The sequence below is a fragment of the Pempheris klunzingeri genome, chromosome 6 (genome assembly GCF_042242105.1).
Source record: "Pempheris klunzingeri isolate RE-2024b chromosome 6, fPemKlu1.hap1, whole genome shotgun sequence".
Classification (NCBI taxonomy): Eukaryota; Metazoa; Chordata; class Actinopteri; order Acropomatiformes; family Pempheridae; genus Pempheris; species Pempheris klunzingeri.
The window spans coordinates 17,188,994-17,211,090 of NC_092017.1; the positions used below are offsets into that span (position 1 = coordinate 17,188,994).

Consider the following 22,097-nt stretch of genomic DNA (forward strand, 5'->3'; position numbering starts at 1 on the left):
AAATGTAGTCTTGTAAATGTGATGATTGAGAAGTGAATTAAAACCTGGTATTCTAAAGGATTTTTGCCTCCTGAGGACTGTTAACCACCTCTAAAGTTTCTGCTTAATTACATCAGAAAAAGCACAACATTGTGAGTCCAGGCTGGCTCTTCGTCAGGTACCAGATTTCATCCTGCCTCTGGAAGTAGTGTTACATTGGCAGGCTGAAGTCTGGCATCCGATTTGTGATCAAAACATTTCACTTTTCCTAATTTAACAGTGTTGCTGGGGGTGACAGAAATCACAGTTACAGTTTTTTGGACTGGACAAGAAAGATCTGCATGTGTGTGTTTTTGAATACTGATTTTCAAGGTTTTTGACTATGTTTCTTTTTTCCGCCATTGCTAGATCACCAAGTTCGTCCAGGATCGGCACAGGGCTCGGAGGAGCCGCCTGCGCAAAGATCAGCTGAAGAAACTTCCCATCCACAAGTACAAGAAAGGTATGGAGGCAGTCTCAAACATCTCAGTTACCTGTGAAGGTACCAGTCAACTCCAGTTTCTACTCTGCTGTAAATGGAGGGCCTGCTTGTTTAATATTCAGTTCGAATAGTAGAGCGTCCAACTAATTTTTGTTCTTTGTTAAGTGGAACAACAGATCAAAAATCATCTGTCAGTCTCCCGACTCTGACCTTTGACCTCTGCGTCTGTAGAGATGCTTTTTACTTCCCTGCCACGCTGCTCGTTCTCACATGATTTGGCCCAGAAGAGAGATGTCATCAGTGCATTACGACACATCATTCCTCCCCGGAGCTCTGCACCTTGGAGCTAATCGGATTAATATGGACTTGATTTTTCCACAAAGCCCTCTGTGGCAGATTAGAGCTCCTCTCTGTTGAGACTGGACACATGACTGATGGTCTGGAATGTGGTCTCAGTCATGCCAGAGGCCTGATGGGGTTGAAAGTTATGTGTATTTTGTTTTTATATTAAAAGTGTTGAGCAGTTTTAGAGTTCTCCTGGCTTCCCCTCTGTTTCAGTACAATCGGGGCAGACAGGCTATAGCATTGTTGTGCGATGCAAATCCTCTTTGTGCTGTGCTTAAGTAAGTTCTGTCTGTGTATTTAGAGGTTTTTTGTGCCGGCTGTGTTTCCGGCAGCTGTATTTTGCAGACTGGAAAGCCCCTGACTACAATCAGCTGCGCAGGGGAACACCGGGGAGCTTTATAGACTATGGGTGGTGCATAATAAGTAGCCCCCTTGCAAAGCTGCTAATTGAGAGGGCTGTGAGCCGAAGCTTCTCCTCCGCCTGGCAGTAACACGTGCACGTGCAACACACCGGCTAAAAGCAGCGTGTGTTAGCTCAGAAAGCTGTTTCTGTCACGTCAGGCTCTGTGGTTTGTGCGCGCTAGTGGCTGCATCTGCAAGCAGTGCCCACTCTGACTCAGGGTTTCCACCAGGCACTGCTACGGTCGACCTTGGCCGCTACAGGGAGTTCAGATATCCAGGAAACGGTCTCCGGGGCGGCGTCTGCGCTCCTGTCAGCTGAGTCAGAGCATTTGGCGACACAGGAAGGGGACACCAAATCTCTACCTAATCACCTTTTAAGCCCTGCACTCTGGAGCCCTGCTAGCTTGGCAGGCAACCGGGTGCCCTGGTTTGAGCATGGGAGGGCCTGAGAGCGGCAGACAACACCTCTGTTGTTTGGTGGGGTTTATTGTTAGCCAGTGTTTACACCAGCTGACAGTAAGACGTGTAATAACTGGAATAACCTCCATCAACAGTTTTTTTTTTTATCAATGTGAGACGCTAAGAGGTATTAGGCATGCACAAGAGGTGCTGATTACTTTTTACACATTTGGTTTTATGATATTTTGTACGTTTATACAAGAAGTTTATCTGCAGTCACTTAAAGGGTAAGTGCGCTGATTTTACACGAAGTCTGTTTGCATGTTATGGAACGCACCACCTCACAAGGGAGCCGATGAATGTATTTGGTCTGAAGACCACAAGCTTACCAGACCTCTGGAGGGCGCTCCTCATGTCTGCTTGATCCTAGTGGCTTTGGGCTACATTATCTGCCACTAGCATAGCACGCCTGAATCTTGACCTGCGATTGAGTTGAATTGTGGGTAATGTAGGCAGAATTCATGGAATAAAAAAAAAAAAAGAGTAAATCTCTGATTTTGCTGCATTGATTGTGATTTTTTTTTTTTTTTTAAAAAAGCATTCTTGAGTTACAGAAGTGCAGTGTGTAGTCAGTAGAGTGCTCTTTTAATATAATTTGGCAAAAGGGACCCCCCCCCCCCCCCCCCCCCCCCTTCTATGAAACATAAATTTGTGCAAAGGAAAAAATGCCAGAGGCTGTAAATACAGAAACGAGGCGAGCTAGAATCACAAAGCTGCTGTTACAGTAGCTTGGACCACCAGTGGTCATTGTTTACAGCATGCTGATAGTGTTTTTTTTATGTGACACAGGAGGAATTTGTAGCTGTGGCATTTGTTTGGGACAGCTCAGTGCTACACAAGCCTTTGTGACGCTCAAGCCTCGCTGCTGTTCCAATTCCCATCCTGAAGTTTTTGGGCAGCGTGCTTGAACTCGGGGTTCAAAGCGCTTTTGTGTGTGTGCGTGTGCGTGTGTGTATGCAGCACAGAGTGGGAAGGGTGCCTAATGGCGCCCTTGGCCTCTGCTGCAGCAGATAATGCTGAGCTTGGGGGCTTTGAACAGATGCAGCCACAGTGAGCGGGAACACTGTGATGCTGTGTTAGTGTTGCTTTTAAAGCTGCAGTCTGTAACTTGCCACATGTCCAAAGTCTACAGAAAGGATCACAGAGCATGTAGTGTGGCTCTTGTCTTTATATGTTGTCGCATACTCGTCTCTCATCTCTTTCTGGAAAATGCAGTTGAAAATGTCGACAGCCTGCTGCAAAGATTTTCACGATTCAATCAACATGTTTGCTTCTCTCAGCTGTAGTGACCATCAGCACCTCTGCTGCACATCTGAATTCCAGCAGCACTAACTACCAAAAGTGAAAACCCAAAATCCAGGCATCAGAAACTCATCAGTAACTTGACAGGTGGTGTTATAGATGCTACATGTGTTTTTTTTTTGTCAATTAACAGCTCTTGATTATAACACATGATACCGATAGTGGTTCTCATGTTTCTACAGTGTATGGTTTTAATACTTCTGTACTGTAACAGTGTGACTCTGAGATTTATATGTGCAGCACTATGTGATGTCTTTTCTGGGTACGTGAAGTCATTTCAGGAAGACGTTAGCCAGCTGATCGGCCACAGCGTCAGCTGCTGCTGTGCTGGCAGGATGCCTTTCTGCTGATGAGTGTATCTGCCCACCATCTACCTTCTTTGGCAGACGAGCTTAGAGTGACAAAATCAGACATCTATCTATCAACTCTGCAAACACGTCGTTGGAGATGCTCTTATTGAGCTGTTTTGTTTTTTTTCACATCCTTCTCACTTATTTCTTGCTGCTGCTGTATTTGATTTATACCTTTTATATTTGCTGGTGATGTTACATTGTTATTGCAATTAGCCACGTCACATTCCCGTATAGATTTGAGGCACAGGTTGATGGCAGACACTGGATAATGTCAGACTTGCATGTATGGAAATGGGAGAACGCGGGCTGAAATGAATAGTAGCCAACACAAAAGGAGTCTGTGTGGACGGTGAACAATGCCTTAATGAAAAGCACGGTGCCCATGTAATTGGTGCACAATACCAGTCTGAGCAGCAGCATGCAACATAAGATCTGTGTCAGTGTACAGGATTATGTAATATCAGCTGCCACGGCTGTCAGTGTACAGTGCAGCTCTTGACTTATGCTCTGGTTTTATTGCAGAGCCTTGCGTCATCCCCACTTAGGCTGTAAGCCTGACGTATGACGGTGAGCTCTGGCCCTCTGGGCGACGGGTTCCGCCAGCAACCGACGCCTAGCAGACGCGAAAGCCAGGAACTGTGAACAAACACGCAGTGAACTGGCTGAGGAAATGAAAGGGGGTTGTTTTCAAGTCTTCGTTTAAGACCCGAGAGAGGCTGGAGTCTCCCCGCGACCCCTGACCTCCAGTCTGATCCCTCCCTGCGTGCGATGAGTCACTCCCGCCCTTCAACTCAGCTTTCCGCCTCTAAAACCATAGGCGGGGAGCTGAGCACGCACACACTGGACAGAGCAGCTGCAGTGTCTCAGCCGCTGGTGTGTGAGGCATGTTGATGTCAGTACAGAGGAGCTCTCTCTGTCTCTGGGTTCTCCGGCCTCGCTGCCAGTTGCCCTCGTCTGGTTGGCTCAACCGGCGCTGAGCTGTGCCGAATCATTTCCTCTCCCTTTTCCTCAGTTTTTCTGTCACCCTCTCTTTAAATCCGCCCGCTCACTCTCGCTCTGCTACGCACATTCGCTGCTCATCTGAAGTTCAGTAGGACAGCGCGGTTCCTCTGAGAGCCAGGAATGCTGGCAGACCGGCTGATTAATGAAAAATGGAGGGGAGAAGAGCTCCACTGGCTCGCAAATCCTTTTTAAGATGTGCTACTGGCCCCAAAACGTAAGTGTAAGGGATTCCCAGTATCTGAAAAGTCTCCAAAACATGAACTAGATGTTTTCAAGTGATGTTAAAAAATACATTTTACAACAAACTCCAAAGCTGATTCAACGAAAGAAAAACACAGTATATTAGGATTTAATCGGAGAGGAGTAAGAGTCTTCATCGGGCATCTAGAGAGCCTAACACCTAACACATTGGTAGAAATGGTTTGATCAGTTGTTTTTTCTTGCTTTTTGTCTTGTTTCTTGCTGTTGCTGAGCACGTGTGTACATTTGACACGTTTTAATATTCGCTTGACTTTAAACATTCTGGTTATATTTTATCGTAACTGCACTTACCCGACAGTTGCTGTAAACTCCTCTCGCTGCTCTACACACACATGCAGTGTACCAGTGAAGCTCAGCTCACATGTGCAGGTCACAGTAAAGACATTACTAAAGCTGATCCCTGGCAGGAGCAGGAGTAGGTAACGTCCACAGCAGGCTCTTTGATCAGCGGGAGTGGTGTAATTTGCTCCGTGACAAGGAGCAGACTGAATTATGCTCTGCTGCAGAACACTGGTGTCTCACTGGACACTGGACGGAGCTCCTGGGCCTGTCTGAGACATCTTTGCAGTCAAGGGGACACACTATGGGGCAGTTTCAGTGATAGTTCACATTTATCTTTGGTGACGTTGGCGCAGAGGATTGACTACTTGCATGGCGTCATAATACAGACTGACTAAACAATATGACCCACTGTGTGACATGACGCTGTTTTTTTATGTAACGTGTTAAACAACAACATGTTTATGCTCAATTCCAGCTTATTACAACTGTGGTCCCTCTGGCCGTGATTTCCCTCAGTTGTACTCACCAAAGTCATTTCTGAAATATGTGCAAATGATAGCGTCGCTACCACAAAGGCTAATTAAACTAAAAAAAAAAAACTCGTCTGTCATCGGTCAGGTGATCAAACTAGTTTGTAAACAAGCAAACAGTTAAAACTATAAGTTAGTGGACCCAGAGCGTGCCATGTCTGTAAGGTCCGACCTAACTGAAGCTGAGACCCGAGCGTAGATATGTCACATGTAGCTGCGTTAACTCTGAGTCATTTATAATGATGGACCAAACTACAACAGTAAGACCCAAAGTAGTTTATAAAAAAAAAAAACTGAATTATCCTTTAAGGTGTTACAATAACATCTGTTTTTAAAACTTTTCGTACGACTGCGGCCCTGTTCCTTATCGCCTCAGAGCGGTCTTCAGGAAGCCGCTGAACCTTTTCTCTCCGGTTCACTCAGAATAGCTCGGTTAGTGCCACAGTTCAGCATTTCCTGAGTGTATACTGGACTCATGCCTGCACAAATGTTCCCTCTCCCTCACCCCGTCTGTCCTGCACCGGCCTGCACGAGCGAGAAAGACGGACTAATGTCAGAAAAGAAAAAAAAAAAAGACAGCTGTTGGGGATGGGGATGAACGTGAGGGGGGATGTTTGGGAGAAGAAAAAAAACGAACTGAAAGTGAGGGGGGAGCAGAGTTGAAAAGCATTGCCTTGAGTCGAAGTTGCTGACGCTCTGAGAGAAAAGGAAGAGGAGGAGGAGGAGGAGGAGGAGGAGGAGGGGGCCGTGGCCGATGTGACTCCCCATCCTTATACGGTCACATGCAGCCCTGGCATGGACATAGAGAGCCCAGTCGGGGAAAACATGCTCATTTAGAGCTTACATAAACACATCGGCCCACAGCCCGGCTCCCTCCCCCCTCCCTCCAGCCCGGGGAAGAGGAAGGGAAGGAAAAGGAGAAGAACGCTGTGGAATTTGAAAGGGAGTGCGTTGATAAATTCCTGAGCTTTTAGTGCATAGAGAGACTTTGCACCTCCTGTAACGTCAGGAAAAAACGCAACGCCGGCGAATCTCCCTGCAGGCTGAGGACTAGACGGGTGGCTGCTGGGACTTATCGTGGAAACGCGTCGCAAAGAATTTAAATATAAGATTTCTAACTTCACTAAACTAGAGTTCCTAAATGACCGGCACATCGTGGGCCCACCTGATGTCAGTGACCTTCTGGAAAACATAAAAACAACCAGTTCCGCTTCATTTCCCAAAACCTGTGTCATGTGACCAATCAATTGCGTGACGTATAATCCAAGACAAGATCCGACCGAAGATCCGCACACTGTACTGAGAGCTCGCAGCAATTTAATTTAACGCAACGTTTCTGTCTAACAAAGATGGCCGCCGGGCGTCCACAATCAACTCACCTGATAGAACAAACGTGTGGACACAAACACATAAGTTATTCAGGTGGTTGTGAGCTGCATGTTTGAAAGTCGATACAAATCCTGTCCAGTTGCCACCTAAATCACCACCTAAATCCTTTTGGCCAAGTAATATATCGTTTTCTACTTTGTTCCCTTTGTTCTGTGTATTTTTCTATATAATAGTTCCTATGACAATTGTTTCTTTTTGGGTGATTTATGTGATATATTTGATCGAAGGTTAGATCCACCGGATTTAAGATGTGCCGGAAAGTGTTTATTCAGGCGTTTTTATTTATTTTTGGACTTTCGACAGAGCTCCTTCGTCCCCTATATGGGACTATGAGACACCGTTGTCCAGCTCTGCCCCGATTGGTTCAGTCTGAGAGCACATCGACTTTCAGACGAGCAGATCGTAATCACCTGAGCGATTAACGATTAATGATTTCCATTATGCTAACGTGTCCCCTCGCTTCCCATCGCTCGTCATCCTCATCCTCACCTCTTTAGCTCCTCCAAGGGAGGATGAGAGGGGGAGATGCGGGGGACAGAGGAACCGAACGACGCGCCTCCTTTTTTTTTTTTTCTCTCCTCTCCAGAAGTGTCCGCTGAAGAACTTTCTGCGGGTCACGTGTGGAGAGAGGAGGCGAGGAAGCATCAGTTAGCGTGATGAAAAGCGCCCATTGTTTGCTTTATGATGGTGTTTTGACCAAGTCTGATGAAGAGCTTTGTTAGATGGAAAAGCTGCTTAAATTAAATTGCTGAGAGCTCTCAGTACAGTGTGCAGATCTTTTAATTACTGAAAAATAAGCATTATTTTTCATAACTGCGTGGATCTTAGTGGACTTTAGTGCTTATAAATGGGCACTTGATGCAAATCAAAATATAATCTGCTGTTCAGGTATCTGACAGTAATGTGCTTCCACTAGCCAATAGGAAATGAGCATTAAATAATTTTCTTATCGAGTATGTCTTGTGTTTCTGGCCCAGGGGACAACTACGATGTATGCGCCATCTGCCTGGACGAATACGAAGAAGGGGACAAACTCAGAGTCCTGCCGTGTTCTCACGGTGAGTCTGAACACGCCTGCTGACCTCTCATGCGCTCATGACACAAGACCTGGCGTTGGCACAGGCCAAATGATGAAATGCTCGGCGTTTAACACTAATTGTTAAAACTTCTCTGGCTGAAGAAATCCCCCCAAAAAAAGGTAAATTTCCCCTCAGGACATGCCATTCTCAGTATTCCTCATATATGGAAATTTGAAGTCTCCTGTTTAGTAAATGTCAGTATATTGAAACGTCACTCTGTTCTCGTACTTTAACCTTTGCTCTGTGTTGGAGGCTCATCTAGAGCTATGAAGAGAAACGCCTACATGTATGTTCTCTGTGACCTTTCATGGTATTTGTTGACAATAAGTCGCACAGGGTCTGTATGTAAAAGCATTCATTTAAATTGTGCTGTTTAAGTCGAATAAATAACCTTTTCCGCCGATTGCGTCTTTGTCGTCCTCAGCTTACCACAGCAAGTGCGTGGACCCCTGGCTGACCAAAACTAAGAAAACATGTCCGGTGTGCAAGCAGAAAGTGGTCCCGTCGCAGGGTGACTCCGACTCCGATTCAGAGGGCGAGAGCGGCCCCGACGAGAACGAGGAGGTGTCGGAGAGCACCCCTCTGCTGCGCTCTCTGGCCTCCACCAGCGCCCACTCCTTCGGCACCATGTCTGGAGCGTCGCGCTCGGAGCAAGACCAGGAGTCGTCCGAGTACGAGGACGACGAGCTGGACAGCAGCGACAGCGAGGAGGAGGTCACCGTGGAGACCGTGGTGGTGCAGATGCAGCAGCCGTGCTCTGAAGGCCACGAGCATGACCTGCCCCGAGCTTGACTGATAGCTGGGTGGCCGGATCGGCCGCTAAATGCCCCTCCCCCCTCCCACCCACCCCCCCAACCTCACAGCCTGCAGAGACTTTCACTGCAGTCACAAAACAGATTCATCTTCCCAGTTCTTCTGTCACTGCTTACAAGACATTGTAATGTACCCTCCCTACAAGTTTCAAATATACGTCTAAGTTTTATTTTTAACATAATTATGGAGAAAGTGCTGATTTCTAGGAAGACGGCGAGCGCATCTGAGGGGCTGCTCGACAGATTTGACAGGACGGGCGACACTGATGTACAGTAGACAGCCATACTGTACTCTATTTAGTCATTAGGAGATGATGCAGAGAGAAACAGTCCAAGAATTACAGACACACAAGATCACACTTGACACGAAAGTTCATTAAAAGTACTGTGTATATAAAAAGTACGTCACAATAAGTTGCATCTTTACCTTTGATTATCTCCTGTCCCACATGTTTCAGATGAAGTTTCATTATTGTACATACATGTTCACGCTACTCTGACACACCTCAAAGCGCTATGCAGCATCCTTTTTGTAAAATGAAACAAACATTCAGCAAGTTTAGAAGCACTTCAAGCTACAGCGATATGGTTTTGCCAATTTATTTCTCATGTATAAAAGGAGCCCAATGCGGTGCTCCTGTCTGTGTTTTGTACCACGGTTTATCTGAAGCGGTGAGAAACTGAAGCCAAACCGGTTTGGGAAACACGTTCGAGGTAAAGAATGCGTTCTCCACGCCAGGTTACATTCACGTTGTGGGTTGCACACACTCGTTCAAAGTGTGGAGAGACACTTGAGTGAAAACTATGTCCACGCTGCCTGTGGGAATCTTCTTTTGGCTGCTCCAGACCTATCATCTCATTTAACACACAGGTTATTTGTTGATAAGCCTTGTAATACACATTTATTAACTGACCTTATTTCATTTTAATATGGTTTATAGTAAATATGTTTAAGTATTCTTTTCTTCATAATGTTGCTTGATTTCTGTTCATGAAACCTGTTGCCTTTTTCAGTTTATACATTTGTCTCATTAGTGTTTTTTCCTGCTCATGTATGTCATGTATGTACTCGATCTTATGTCACTTCAATAAAATGACACTTGACAAGGAAACACTTCTTGATCAATGATTTACCATTTTCCTGATGTAATTCAGCCAACAGATAGCTAGCTCCCCTTTTTTTTTAGCTTCAGACGCCTGTTGACTGTACGGGTGCGGCAGCAGTGCATTTATCTGGGGTTGTAACCAGAAAACAAGTCGCTTCCAGTGACCTTGTTCAGTGTAATGACCTGATTATCTGATACAAATCAGCCTGTTTAAGTCTGGAATGGCTCATTAGACTCATTAGGGGAAATTATGGGACCTCTACACTGTTGTCAAATATCACTAATTTCACTGTTTGAGTGTAATTTTACCTCCAAACACAGGATGAGGGTTTCTCGGGGTGGCCTGTGGGTTTAAAGTGCCGACCAGGAACCACAGCCTCTCTGGTTGGTGTCTGACTGCAGACCATGTGATTCCTCATCTCTACTTCCTGTTGGCTGCAACATGCATATATGCACTGACATTTCAAAATAAAGATGGGGTTTTCCCTGCCCTCTAGTTCGCTAAACCATCTCATCCCGAGGTCTGCTTAACAGCTCTTCTGCTCGGAGCTTCATTCATATCACATGATCGTAGCCAGCAGATAGTTTTGCCTGGTTTTCATGGAAATTATTTTGGAGCATGAACTCAAGTCCCCCACCCCCCAGTGTTTGCTTGAATGTTAAGTTTCAAATCTCCATCTGCTGTAATCTTAAGTTTCAGCGTAGCTACTAAATGGACCTCAGGGTGAGTCCAGAATCAACTTCAACACCTTCATATCCAAATGAAGAGACACTGCAAGTGAACAACTATTAGTCTAGTCTATAATAAATGGTGAAGCTAAAGAAATGTGACTTTTTCCCCCAGGGGCCTGTTTGGTAAAGCTGGACAACCAAATAGGATGAAAAACTACACTTTGATCTTAGTGCAGGTTCCAGATTTTTTTTCCCCCATTTGCTTTGAGGTCTAAACCCACATCAGAAGACATACTGTCTGCCTTTTAAACTGAGTCATGCTACCAGTTTCCAGATTTTCAGACTTTGTGCTAAGCTAACAGGCTGCTAACAGACAGACATGCGAGGCATCAAACTTCTTAAATTCTTAGAAAGAAATCAAATAAGCATGTTTCCCACAATGCTGAACGGGCAGCGGTCAGTGTGACAAAAGAGCCAGCAAACATTCATCTGGTTGGAATAAATTTATTTGATCTGTCTGTAAACAAGGTGATAAATCAATTTATGGCATTTCTTGGTTTTATGCATATGAAATCAGATGCATTAAAGAGACTGTATCCCAGATGTAAGAAAAAAAAAAAAAAAAAGTGGTGAGGAAAAGGAAATGAACATAAATCAGCCAACAGGACTTGAAACAGGTTTTTTTTTTTGTTTTTGTTTTTTCTAAGTACACATATCCCACAAGGCCTAAACAGTGGAGCTGAAAACAAAAGTGCCAATGAAATGACTCCTTAGTGGACAGTGAGTAAAATCCATCTTACAACAGCAACAGATCTCTCTATATTATGGCACAGGATACACAGGTTCTGCAGTTAAGTTTCGACAAGACAACCATAAGCGTCTTTGTTCCAACCAATCCCATTGAGTGTCATTTCTACTTTTGAAAGTGTTTTTTTTTGTTTTTATCAGTTGGACGTTACAGTTAGCAGTACTGAGCGTGGACAGACCGTGTGATACCCCAGAGCTCAGCTGACTAGAGTAAAAGGCAATTTATTCCACAGTTTTGTAGTTGTCAACACAGCATGGGTTTGTACAAATGCAGTTGTTTGTTTTCTAAATGATGAAGAAAAAAGAAACAATGAGAACTTCCTTCAGATTCTCCCACCCTTACCTCCCCTGTAGCTTCTTATTTTAAACCATTGTAAGTATTATGGTCTGGTTAGAGTTTCCTTTAGCAGAAAAAAAAAAAAAAAAGTCATCCATCGCATGATTTACTTCACTTGGTCCTATAAAAAGGAAAAAAAAAAAAAAACTGGACATACTCCAGATGGTTATATGCTGGGATTTCTACTGTCCAAAAATGGCAGCCTTTCAAAAATAAAATTAAAAAAAGAAAAGATATATTACAGGAGCTGGCAAACAAAAACAGTATTAAGTGCCTGAGCCATTGTTACTGTGGAATGTCCATGGGTTTTCGTGTGGTCGGGAAGGTTGTGACGACTGGAGGAGAGGCTACCAGCATCTGGACAACACCAACGCTTGCAAATCCGGCTCGTGATCGTTAACTGAGCTGATCCAAACATCCCAACACACGCGTGTGCTACCCCCCCCCCCCCATTCTTTTTATGAGATGTATTATTCAGAAGAAGAGTAGTGAATCTGAAAGGAGGGGAGTTGGGGGACTGGCTGGGTGGTGTCTAGTGTTTGATGATGACGAGTCCCCTGCAGGGTTTGTAGTGTTGCCTGCTCTGAGCAAACAGGATGGGGAAACAGGGAAAGGGTAGGAACTGAACATTTTGGCAGGAGGGACTGTGGAGAAGGGAGGGGGGGGGTTGCAGGAGGGAAACGACAATGGACCAAGATATGCACACAGTCTGTCCTCCCAGGCATGATGGGGGAAGTAGAAGAGGAAGACATGATGAGCGTGGTTACTGCTCAAGTGCCCTAAAAGGCATCGGCTGCTCAGGGAGGGATTGTGTATGATCGGGTTCAGGAGGGATTAAGTGATGGGCACCATGACAGAGAGAGAGAGAGAGAGAGAGGAGAAAGAAATATCTACTTCAAATTGACACCGGAGCTTCCTTTGAGTGTAAGGCCAGAATTTTCACTTTTGCTGGTCTTTGTTAAGAACAGATTTGTCATGACATCCTGTTAGCAACATGCTCATCTCTGCTATGGATCAATTTATAGTGCTTAAAGGGGTAAGAGTACACAGCCAAGTGTGTTTGGGGTGGGGTGGGGTGGGGTGGGGTGGGGGGGTTGGGGGAAGAGAACAAAATGTGGGATAACAAATGAGAGGAGAGAAGGCAGAAAAAGAAAAACAAAGTAACTACCGACTAGGACTGGAAGTAGTGTGAAATGCAACAGGGTGGTAAGGGTGAGCTGCTAGGTGGCTGGGTACAGGCTGCTTTAGTATCCGGACTTCCTCAGGTATTCAGCCATCTGAAATGCTTTCTTGTTGAGCTGCCCTCCATGGACACCTTCCTTCCCCATGACAAAAACCATTGCTGGAGTACACAAAGGAAAAAAAAACAAAATAAATGAACAGACATGGTGATAGCAGGGCTGGAAAATAAAGTACTTTATTGCCACCTTGCTAAATGTTGGGCTACATTGAGGACAGAGCCTGGACCCTGCGCTTGTTAGAAACGCTCCTGGGATTTGTTCGGACAGGAAACATGGGCTTGACAGTAATTTGGTTTTTTTTGGTCTGTTTTTTTTTTTAAGTTTGTGTGTTTTGTTTTCCTTTTCATTTGTCCCCCCCACCCCACCCCCGCCCCCCTCAACTACACCACATAAGCTACGTCAAAACTAAAACTAAAACCCTGAATCCCTCAAGTATTTTGCCATCGAGTATGCCTTCTTATTCAATCCGCCTCCATGGACCCCTTCTTTGCCCATTACCAAGACCAAGACTGAAAGAAAAGAGACAGAAGGGACATTTAGAGAAGGTGAGGAGATCACACAAGTGAAAAAGAGAAGAGCACGGAGCCAAAAGCAGCAGGCAGACAAGACATCTACAGAGGGGGACGACAACACACAAAAAGCACAGTGGCACTTTGGTCTGAAGGCTGTACCAAGCCCACACTCTCATTTTCTTATCAGTGCTGCTGGTGGTGAAACAAGACGTCACACATTACAGTTAGAGAGACAGAGTGAGTACAGCAGGACAATAAAAGTGAAGGATTCATGCAAAGCCGTTACCAGGCAGAGGCTCGCAGGTGTGGTTTGTGTGTCCACTCCACTTTAATGTGACAGCAAAGTTTGACATTTCATTGACTTTTGATTAAAATGGCCTCATTTAACCATGTCAGCCCAGTCCCCGCACTGCGGATCACTTTTGAACTGTAACCAAACCAAGCCACAATTTAACAAAATCAAGGCCTAATTGAGTTTCATAAAGGGCCATTTTAGAAAAAGGTCACGTTTAGATGGGTAATACCGTTTCCCCAGTTCTTTTGAAACACATCTGAATCCAATTTGCTGCTCTTGACTGAAAGCAACCATGCCGTGAGTGCAGAATTGTATTCTTCCCTTTAGTAAATATAAAATTTACAGCTGACCAATATTGACTCGTCTTTACTCGTCTGAAAAACCTGTTAGCTTAAGTGAAAACATCTCCAATAACAATTTTGGCTGAAAAGAAAAACTGATGTCCAATTCACAGCACTGATAATTGTTTCAGAACGTTATGTCCAAATCCTCTGACAGCACAAACAAGGACCGTAACAGAACCACCTTATGTCTACAGTCACGAATTTGGTCTGACATATCTTGCAAGATTTGCACCCTTAATGGGTAATAAATTTGGGTTGAATCATCCAACTACCCATTTACCAGGTGTTGTTTGGATGTGGTACTAATAAAGAGGCTGGTGGTGTCAAGAAACATAAGATAAGTGGCTTGGTGCTCATCTCCCCGTCTGTAGTAACAGCACTAAACTAGTCTTTGTTTCATCTGTAATCAATACACACCATACCAGCAGCAAAGAAAAGAAGAGTGAAGCTTCTACGGAATACTAAACCATGACTAAAGCAGCACACATGCATATACGGGAGCATGCTTGTGGTACCTCTCCTCAATACATGTAAGAGCCCTGAAGTGCCTGAATACGCATTTTGCCAGAAACAGTGGCGGCATGTGAGCAGAGGAAGAGATTCATACTTTTGAGGGTAGGGGGTGAGTTAACCAGGAAGGAGGAAGATGCATGCAGTTGAGGAAGTTTTTAGGAAATCCTGGCCCCAAGAGTGAGGCCAGTGTGTGGAGAATAGAAACAGTTAGTCTCACCTGTAGGTTTTAGTGGTGTCTGGGACACGTGGGGAGGACGGGGCATCGGGGGCCCATACAGGCAACATGAAAACCGGCACAACTCTCAGGCAAGTCCTTCACGAGGACCTAACTTTGATTTCCTTATCTGGTACTAATTTTTGTATGATACACAGAGGCTGCTAATGTAAAAGCAGTCGTGTTTGACAGCGAATATCTTTAAATACACTTTGCTGTCAAACTGTAGACCTTTCTGGTTTTAATTCTCAGAGGATTTCACACAACTCATGATTCAAACCAGAGTTCTCACATAAACATGAAATACCCATACATTATATTACTATTTTACACTTTTGCTTTAAAGAACTCCACTTCAGAAAAATCTGCCTTCAAATAAAGACCAGAATAGAGTGAGTTGTGACCTCTGGTGAAGCGTTTCAGCTATGCAGAGCACAAATCACATGCCAGCTTCATTGTTGTTCTGGTTAACAAGCATCCAGCTTGTGGAAGCAACAGCCCACTAAAACATCTTCAGTTTGACTGGACGACTTACTGCTGTTAGGGCTGAACAGTGCCCCAATATGGATTTAACTACTTAAATTATGCAATATAATTTCCGAGCAAGCATACGCAATTATGTTCTTAGTTTTAGCATGAATCTCATTGTTATACATGAAAGTGGAAAGCTGAATCACATAATCAGGAAACAGGACAAGTTAAATTAAAAATCAGAATCAATCGTTTCTGAATTACTAATTACTGAATTGAATCAGAGGTAATAAATACACCAGGAGAAAGGAAACCTGAAAATCACTCTAGACAGAGATATTGGATCGAAATCGAGGGGAAACTGCAAGGATTGTGATTCCTTAATCTGCAAGATGTCCAAGTCTTCCTTACAAATACTAACAAAGCAAATCACCCAAGTTAAACTACTATACAGCTAACATTGACAAAGCTACTGAATTGGAAGACAATTTTATTCCTACAGGTTACATTTAGCTGAGATGCACTTGTTCCCCCATCATAATCAAACAGTCGATGGTAATGCCCCATGATTCACAGACTTTTTAACACCTGTGTACATCATATATTGAGGAAAGGTGCATTTAAGATCTATCCCACATGCATGGACAACACAAAAGTTGTAAATGTAGCTAAACTAATGGCACTATATCAAAGCAGGCTACGGTGTCACTGTGGCACTAGTAAAAATGTATGCGACTAATAGCAGCAGCACCGAACATGGGACTCACCTTTGCCAGCTCTGCCTACAGAAATGTTGTATGTTGGCTCTCCTCCTTGACTCTTTGTCCGGATGTCCATTGTCCAGTCACCGTCAATTTGGAGGCTGTCTCTGATTACTGAGCACTTTTTATTGCCTAAAGTCATCCCACAGGTGAAGAATCCCTCCCGGTCCTTTCCTACTAGCACATCGATTTCGTCAGGCTAGAGGGGAAACACAAAATCAAGAAGTGGTGAGGGATCTGCACACCTGTCAACCTTTTAGTGCAAAATGTCTCGCGATTCGAGTAGAGACTCAAGTCTCTTCTGCTTTTCCCTCAGTGATGATTTGTTGCCGTTTTTCCATTGCTCTCCTTGAACATAGTTGTCATTTATTGTTCCATAATGTGGGGGGGGGGGGCACGCTGTGAAGCCTTTTGAGACCAATTAAGTGCCATATAAACACAATTTCAATTCCTCTTTTCCTCTATGAGCGATACCATACAGTGCTGTTAAGTAGTGGACATGTATGATTTCTTTGCATAATTTAATACGATTTTTAGAATTCAACATTTTTACAATGTCTAAATACGTGTTATGCTACTGAGAACTAATTTGTGTTATTCTAGGTTTGGAACACTGATAATCAAAAGTAGAACTAAACCTTTGGTATTGAAAACTAAATTAGTGTGGGAAAAAATGGGCAATCAGTTGCACTAAAGGGAAACTAGAGCCAGTTCCCTCAGTTAATCTCACTATGGACACCACCACACAGCATAAACAACTCAGCTGCAGCCCTCCGGTGTGGCTTCTCAAGACACATTATGGTGGTTATAAACTGTCACTTCAAGACACATTTCAGAGGATTAAAATCTACAAAAGCAAGCCCTGTACAGAGGGAATATGAGGTTCACTAGCGTATGGCTTTGGGGTGCAGGTCTACAAATATTATGCTCCCCTTTATCTGAAAATACATACAAAATACTGGCAGGGGATCATCTACGGATTTTACTGAATTCATACATCCTAGCAGAATAAATATGGTGCAAATATGAAGTAAACAGTGCCTCAGTCACCCTCTCCTGACAGGATTCAATCTTTCACCCTTCATACCATTTGCATGGAATTTTGGTATAATCTAGGACTTAATAGGCACCAACAGTGATCAAATTCAGAGCACAGATCTAAATGAAGATGAAGAATCATCCTTCATTAAAAATGCACAAAAGACTAATACTTCTCATTTACATAATCACACATCAAATATTATCCAAGAAGAGTGGATAACTACATTTTAGTTTGGACATTTGAGTGTAAAAAAAAAAAAAACAGCAAGGGACTGCTTCTGTAACTGGCCTAGATGGTTAAGTACAGGTGTGATGAATTTCAATTAAACACAGGGCTGCACTGCTAATGATTAAGGGCTCAGGTTAACATTAAATATCTCGATACTGGTTGATGCCAGAGGATTTTTCTCAAATGGATTATTTTGGTCAAAGAAAAAGGCAAGCTTCTCAAATGCATGTTTCATGTTGCCTAAAAGAGAGAGAGCCATCTATCACTTTAAATACAAGCATGACAAGAAAATAAAACTGATGATTTAACAGAACACCTCTCGAGTCTGACCAAAGATTTGTTGCAAACATTAAGAGAATCATTCCATACTCTGTGCCAAGTTGGTCAGGACAGCAGATTGTACTTAAGCATTGAAAAAGCATGTCCAGATGAAAAAAAGTGCGTCGTCTTGGATCTGTTTAAAGACTTTGAAATCTCAGAGGCCCACTACAGCTGACAAAAACATCAAGCTGAGAAATCCGTCATAAAAAAGGTCCGACTACAGCCAATAATCCACTTTTAGTAACCACTGCTGCCCACAAGTACAAAAATGTATTTGACTTCATTGTCGTTACAGGAGAAGGTTTATTAAAACCCGGTTTTGTTGTTTGAACCAGTCCGCAGAACAAAAGGCGTCGCCCCTCAACTCCAGAAATGCACAGTCATGGCACACATGAAACCCTTAAGAGGGAAAAAAAAAAAACCGGAAAACTCAAAAGGACTTCTACTGGCTGAGATAACATTAGCATGGCGGCTAGCTGCACGTAGAGGCCCGTTAATTACATTCACCGTCTTCCTCCATCGGGAACCCAGGTTTTTTTTTTTTTTTTAATACCCGCATGAAACCTTGCACCGCTGTTTCTCACACTGTGGGTTAGCTTCCTGCATTCCTGCAGCAGATTTTGTTTAGCAAATTTAATCACCGGGTCTGAAGGGAGGAAAAAAAAAAAAAAAAACACAAGCTAGCTAACCGCTGGTCAGCAGGAAATTAGCTCTGGCTTCACATGGGTTTCCCCCCCAATCAGATGAGAAAATACTTTCATGTTAAACTATAGAAATGTCGCTACCCTGCCCCGGCAGACACTCCCAACCAACAGCGGCATGCTCGTCCGTGTCTCTCTTGTCTGTAGCCTGGGCTCATCGTTTCATGGCCAACAGGCCCATCAAAAAGATCCATGATTTGTTACATTCACATTACGGCTCATTATGCATTCACCTGCACACAAATATTTAAATTATTGGCCAATAATTTACTTAGCAGACAAAATGGAGGCTCAAAGAAGCGCCCGAGACGATCGTTTAGCCAAGTTAGATTTGCATAAATGCAGCACTCTCGGACGTCTACGTGCGGCGAGTAAAAAACGTGATAAAATGAATTAGTACACGTGAGGATCGCGGCTGCTCGCGTTAACCGAGACCAGACGTCCCGGTTAGCCTCCATGAACAAAATGAATAAGAAACTGGGAGTGTATCCGCCATCTTGGAAAATAAGGGGCGGTAGCGGCGGCGTGATTCACAGAAGCCGGATAGGAAAAAACAGAAAGGCCAGCAGCACGACAGCACGTAGAGAGCGCCGCTAAGTTTACGCTAACAGCGTTAGCTCGTAATGATTTTCCAACGGGGATGACCGGCCTGATTTGAGCTAACCGCCAGCTGTAGTTTGCTAATCAGCGCTAACATCACACAACACTGCTGCTTCATTATGCTACAAAAATACAGTAGAAAATAGATTTCACAAGTTACTGGTTTGGAACAAATCGTGAAATTTGTTGTGGTTTGCTCGTTTTAGCTTGACCGGTATCACCAGCAAACATGGCTAGTCAACGCTAGCTAGCGTTAGCCCTTTTAGCTCGAGTTCGCGGCACCTTTGGTCACCGGCTTGGATCATCACTGGCTAATTCTAAAAATCAAAAATAACGTGAAAATTCAGGCCACAAAAGTATGTTAAGTTTACCGATAATGCGATAAAATAAATCTGGTGGTGGGCTGAAGTGAAACGGCCGATACGTGCCATTGCATCTTGTGTGTGAGCACCATGTGTACCACACACACTGCTCCCCCGATCCTCATTCAACAAGGCCTGGCTTTGCAGACAAACGCACCGGCGTGCAAAATGAACATTTCCCCCCCGTGTAAACCTAAATACTGACACACATAGCATACTGACCGATATGTTGGCAAAGGTACCGCCGGCTAAAGATGCCCAGACGTATTTGGCGTCCGTGTGCCCAACAATGGCCGCGTCCTGGCAGCTGCCATCAGCCATCAGGTTGTCCACGTAGGTTTGCCAGGACATGTTTGTGAAATTAGTTCTAAGATGGAAAAAGTACGAAGGGTCAAGTTAGGTCACAAACGATTCTTGAGCGACGAAGAAAGTGTGAGGAAGCTGTATTTATCGGTGGCTAAACGGGCCTCCAGCAAGCAGAACCCCCCCGGCTCCGTCACGTCCCGTCTTTCTTCTGGTCGACCAAACGAAGAGCAGCCGCTGCACCCGCACAGGCGCTAGGGTGTAGTCCTCACTGTATCACTCCGCCTGGGTCGTTGTTCGCCCTGCTGCCTCATTGCATAATATACTGCGCAGCGGATGAATACATCGAGCCAATAACCGAGACAGCCTATTTTTCTCCTCTCTGGATCAAAGATCAAAGACTTTGCCATTCTTGTGTTATGTCTTTATGACAAAAAAGCTTATTTGTGGTTAAACCACTCAAAATTCACACTGAGATAGTTTTAAACGTGCAAAGAAGAATTTAGTCATTGTTTTAGGCTGATGTAAAAGCAAGATATCTCATCAAAATGTATGTAAAATAGATTTAAATAAACAATTTACATTCGTTTTTTTTTGTTAATTAAATTGCTCGTCATTTACAATATTTTCACGTCACACTTCATTTTTATCTAGTTCTTGGTTCAAGAGTCACGTGGTAGCTACCCAGCTTTAATGGACACAATCACTAGTCTTACATAAGTCCATATTATTTATACTAAATGTTTTTCTTTTCAGCATTCAATAGGGTTATTCATCGTACACTGACAGGCAGGCATATACCCCTCAAAAGGCCACTAGATCATCACAGGGTAAAACAATGACTGGCAATCACATATTGTCATTATTTTAATGGATCTCCAATACACATTGTCTGAATGTCTTTGGATGATGGGAGGTCATCTTGCAGTAACCAAGCCCACTCTCTGGGAAGGATAACCAGGTTTGTTATCTCCCTTAAAGAGAAAACAGTCCTCATGGCTGCGCCTCTCCGAGGTTGCCGTCCTTCGCATCATGTTGGAGAGAGAAGCTGTATTTCCATATATGAGTGTATGTTTACATCTTGAGCACAGCTTACACTCCAGGCTGTCGTCCAGTGATTACGCAGCAGGGATCTTATGAGGTTTAGACGCAGTAGTTTTCTGCGAGTTACCCTTCATTATAGTCTGTGGGACACATCTTCACAATCTTAGTGTACTTTATACCAAGTGTCGTTAAATTGGATTGTAATTGTGGGATTATGTAATGCAGATAGGGCAAAAAAGTACTTGTCTGAACATGTATTTGATGTTGTTTACAGCGTTAGTTGTCAAACTTATCCAAAAAGCAATTGCCATGTCAGTGTAGTTAGTTGGCATTTGGCTTTGTAAGCTCTCATGAAGCTAAACAGAAACCTTTGGGCATACAGAAGCTACACTCAGACATGAGACAAGTGGTAAAAACATAAAACAATGAAACCTCAATGAACATATAAAACTAACATTTCCATGGAGAAGCTATCAGCACCATAAACTATGATATATACTGTTATATAGACTTATAGTGTTTTTGGAGAAGAATAATAAGAGCACATCTGGGCCTTTTAGTAAGTGACGTTGCAGAATTAAGCAATTCTTCCCCTAAAACATTTTCATACATGAACCTTGTGTCTGTTGCAGGACTGCATCAAAATCCCAGGCTCCCACATACTGAATGTATCTGTGTTTGTGTTTGTTCCATGATAACCACTAATAATGACCTTTTATGATCTTATTTTCTCATCAGTGTAGACTAGCTGGAAAATTAGCAGGACACAAAGACAGACTAAACTGTCACTAAACATTTTTTTTTTAACTAAAAAGAAAAATATGTTTAATAGTTTATCTCACACACCTGAAAAGCGGCATCCATTCTCTTATTTTGGGGAATTTATGACAGTGACGTCTGTCGCAGAGGAGCCTTGCCTTGCTGAGCAAGCTGGCTGTTTATTAGTACCTTGCACCCTGGTTCATGCATGAGCGTATACAGGTTAGGTACTTTCCTCAGTGGTGTCAAGTGTTATCTCTGACTTTCACAACTCAGATCTACTTGACTGTCAGGATATGAAAAACAGACATGCTCAAAGCCTCATAGTGGGACGATGTTAGAAAAATGCAGGTTAAGTGTTGGAAACAGCAAACTTAAATCAATCTGCAGACTTTAGGTACAACCAAATGTCCAATGCACTAACAAGGGGAGAATTATTTACACTCAGACAAGTGTAAAAATAAATGTAAGTGGGAAAGTAGACAGGTGCAAGTGATATAACTTATTGTCACTGAGCTCCGTTCGTATACCGCGGGGGTTATCTGTGTTTTACATGCACAGCTTTCTTCATTTTAATCTTCTCGAAACCCTACGTCATGTGACAGTTTTATCTTTATCGAGAAACTTCCAGTGAATTCTTTCTCTTTCTCCCTCCCTCCCTGCGGAGAAGTGAGTGCAGAAAAAGTTATTAATTGACCAGGCAGAAGGAAGTGAGCGGGTCAAGAAACACTTGTCAATCAGCCAGCCACACCCATATCCCATTCTCCCATTGGATGTCGTCAGTTTCC

At 43.6% G+C, this 22,097-nt stretch overlaps 2 protein-coding genes across 3 annotated transcripts in view; one reads left to right on the forward strand and one right to left on the reverse strand.

Annotated features, from left to right (window-relative positions):
• rnf13 (ring finger protein 13) overlaps positions 1-9,779 on the forward strand; it is a 42,842-nt gene extending 33,063 nt beyond the window's left edge. The window contains exons 8-10 of the mRNA XM_070831976.1: positions 388-481; positions 7,763-7,843; positions 8,289-9,779. Of these exons, the coding sequence (XP_070688077.1) occupies positions 388-481; positions 7,763-7,843; positions 8,289-8,656 (543 nt within the window). The 3' untranslated portion in view covers positions 8,657-9,779. The remainder of the gene's footprint in view (positions 1-387; positions 482-7,762; positions 7,844-8,288) is intronic.
• Positions 9,780-10,942: 1,163 nt separating this feature from the next.
• pfn2b (profilin 2b) lies at positions 10,943-19,752 on the reverse strand. Of its 2 annotated transcripts, none has more exons than XM_070831903.1 (3): positions 19,426-19,747; positions 15,956-16,148; positions 10,943-12,940 (listed from the first exon to the last, which is right to left on the reverse strand). In XM_070831903.1, exons 1-3 carry the CDS (start codon positions 19,552-19,554, stop codon positions 12,843-12,845), a joined length of 420 nt encoding a protein of 139 aa, XP_070688004.1. In that variant the 5' UTR covers positions 19,555-19,747; the 3' UTR covers positions 10,943-12,842. The 2 variants fall into 2 exon arrangements, with proteins under 2 accessions (XP_070688004.1, XP_070688005.1); XM_070831904.1 differs by lacking the exon at positions 10,943-12,940 and adding an exon at positions 13,212-13,348 and having other exon boundaries at positions 19,426-19,752.
• Positions 19,753-22,097: the final 2,345 nt, after the last annotated feature.

Excerpts from the sequence above, each read along its gene's own strand:
- pfn2b (XM_070831903.1), bottom strand. The coding sequence starts at position 19,554 with ATGTCCTGGCAAACCTACGTGGACAACCTGATGGCTGATGGCAGCTGC. Across the intron at positions 16,149-19,425 it reads GTACCTTTGCCAACATATCG|CCTGACGAAATCGATGTGCT; the intron begins GTCAGTATGCTA and ends TTTCCCCTCTAG. Across the intron at positions 12,941-15,955 it reads TGTAGGCAGAGCTGGCAAAG|CAATGGTTTTTGTCATGGGG; the intron begins GTGAGTCCCATG and ends TGTGTACTCCAG.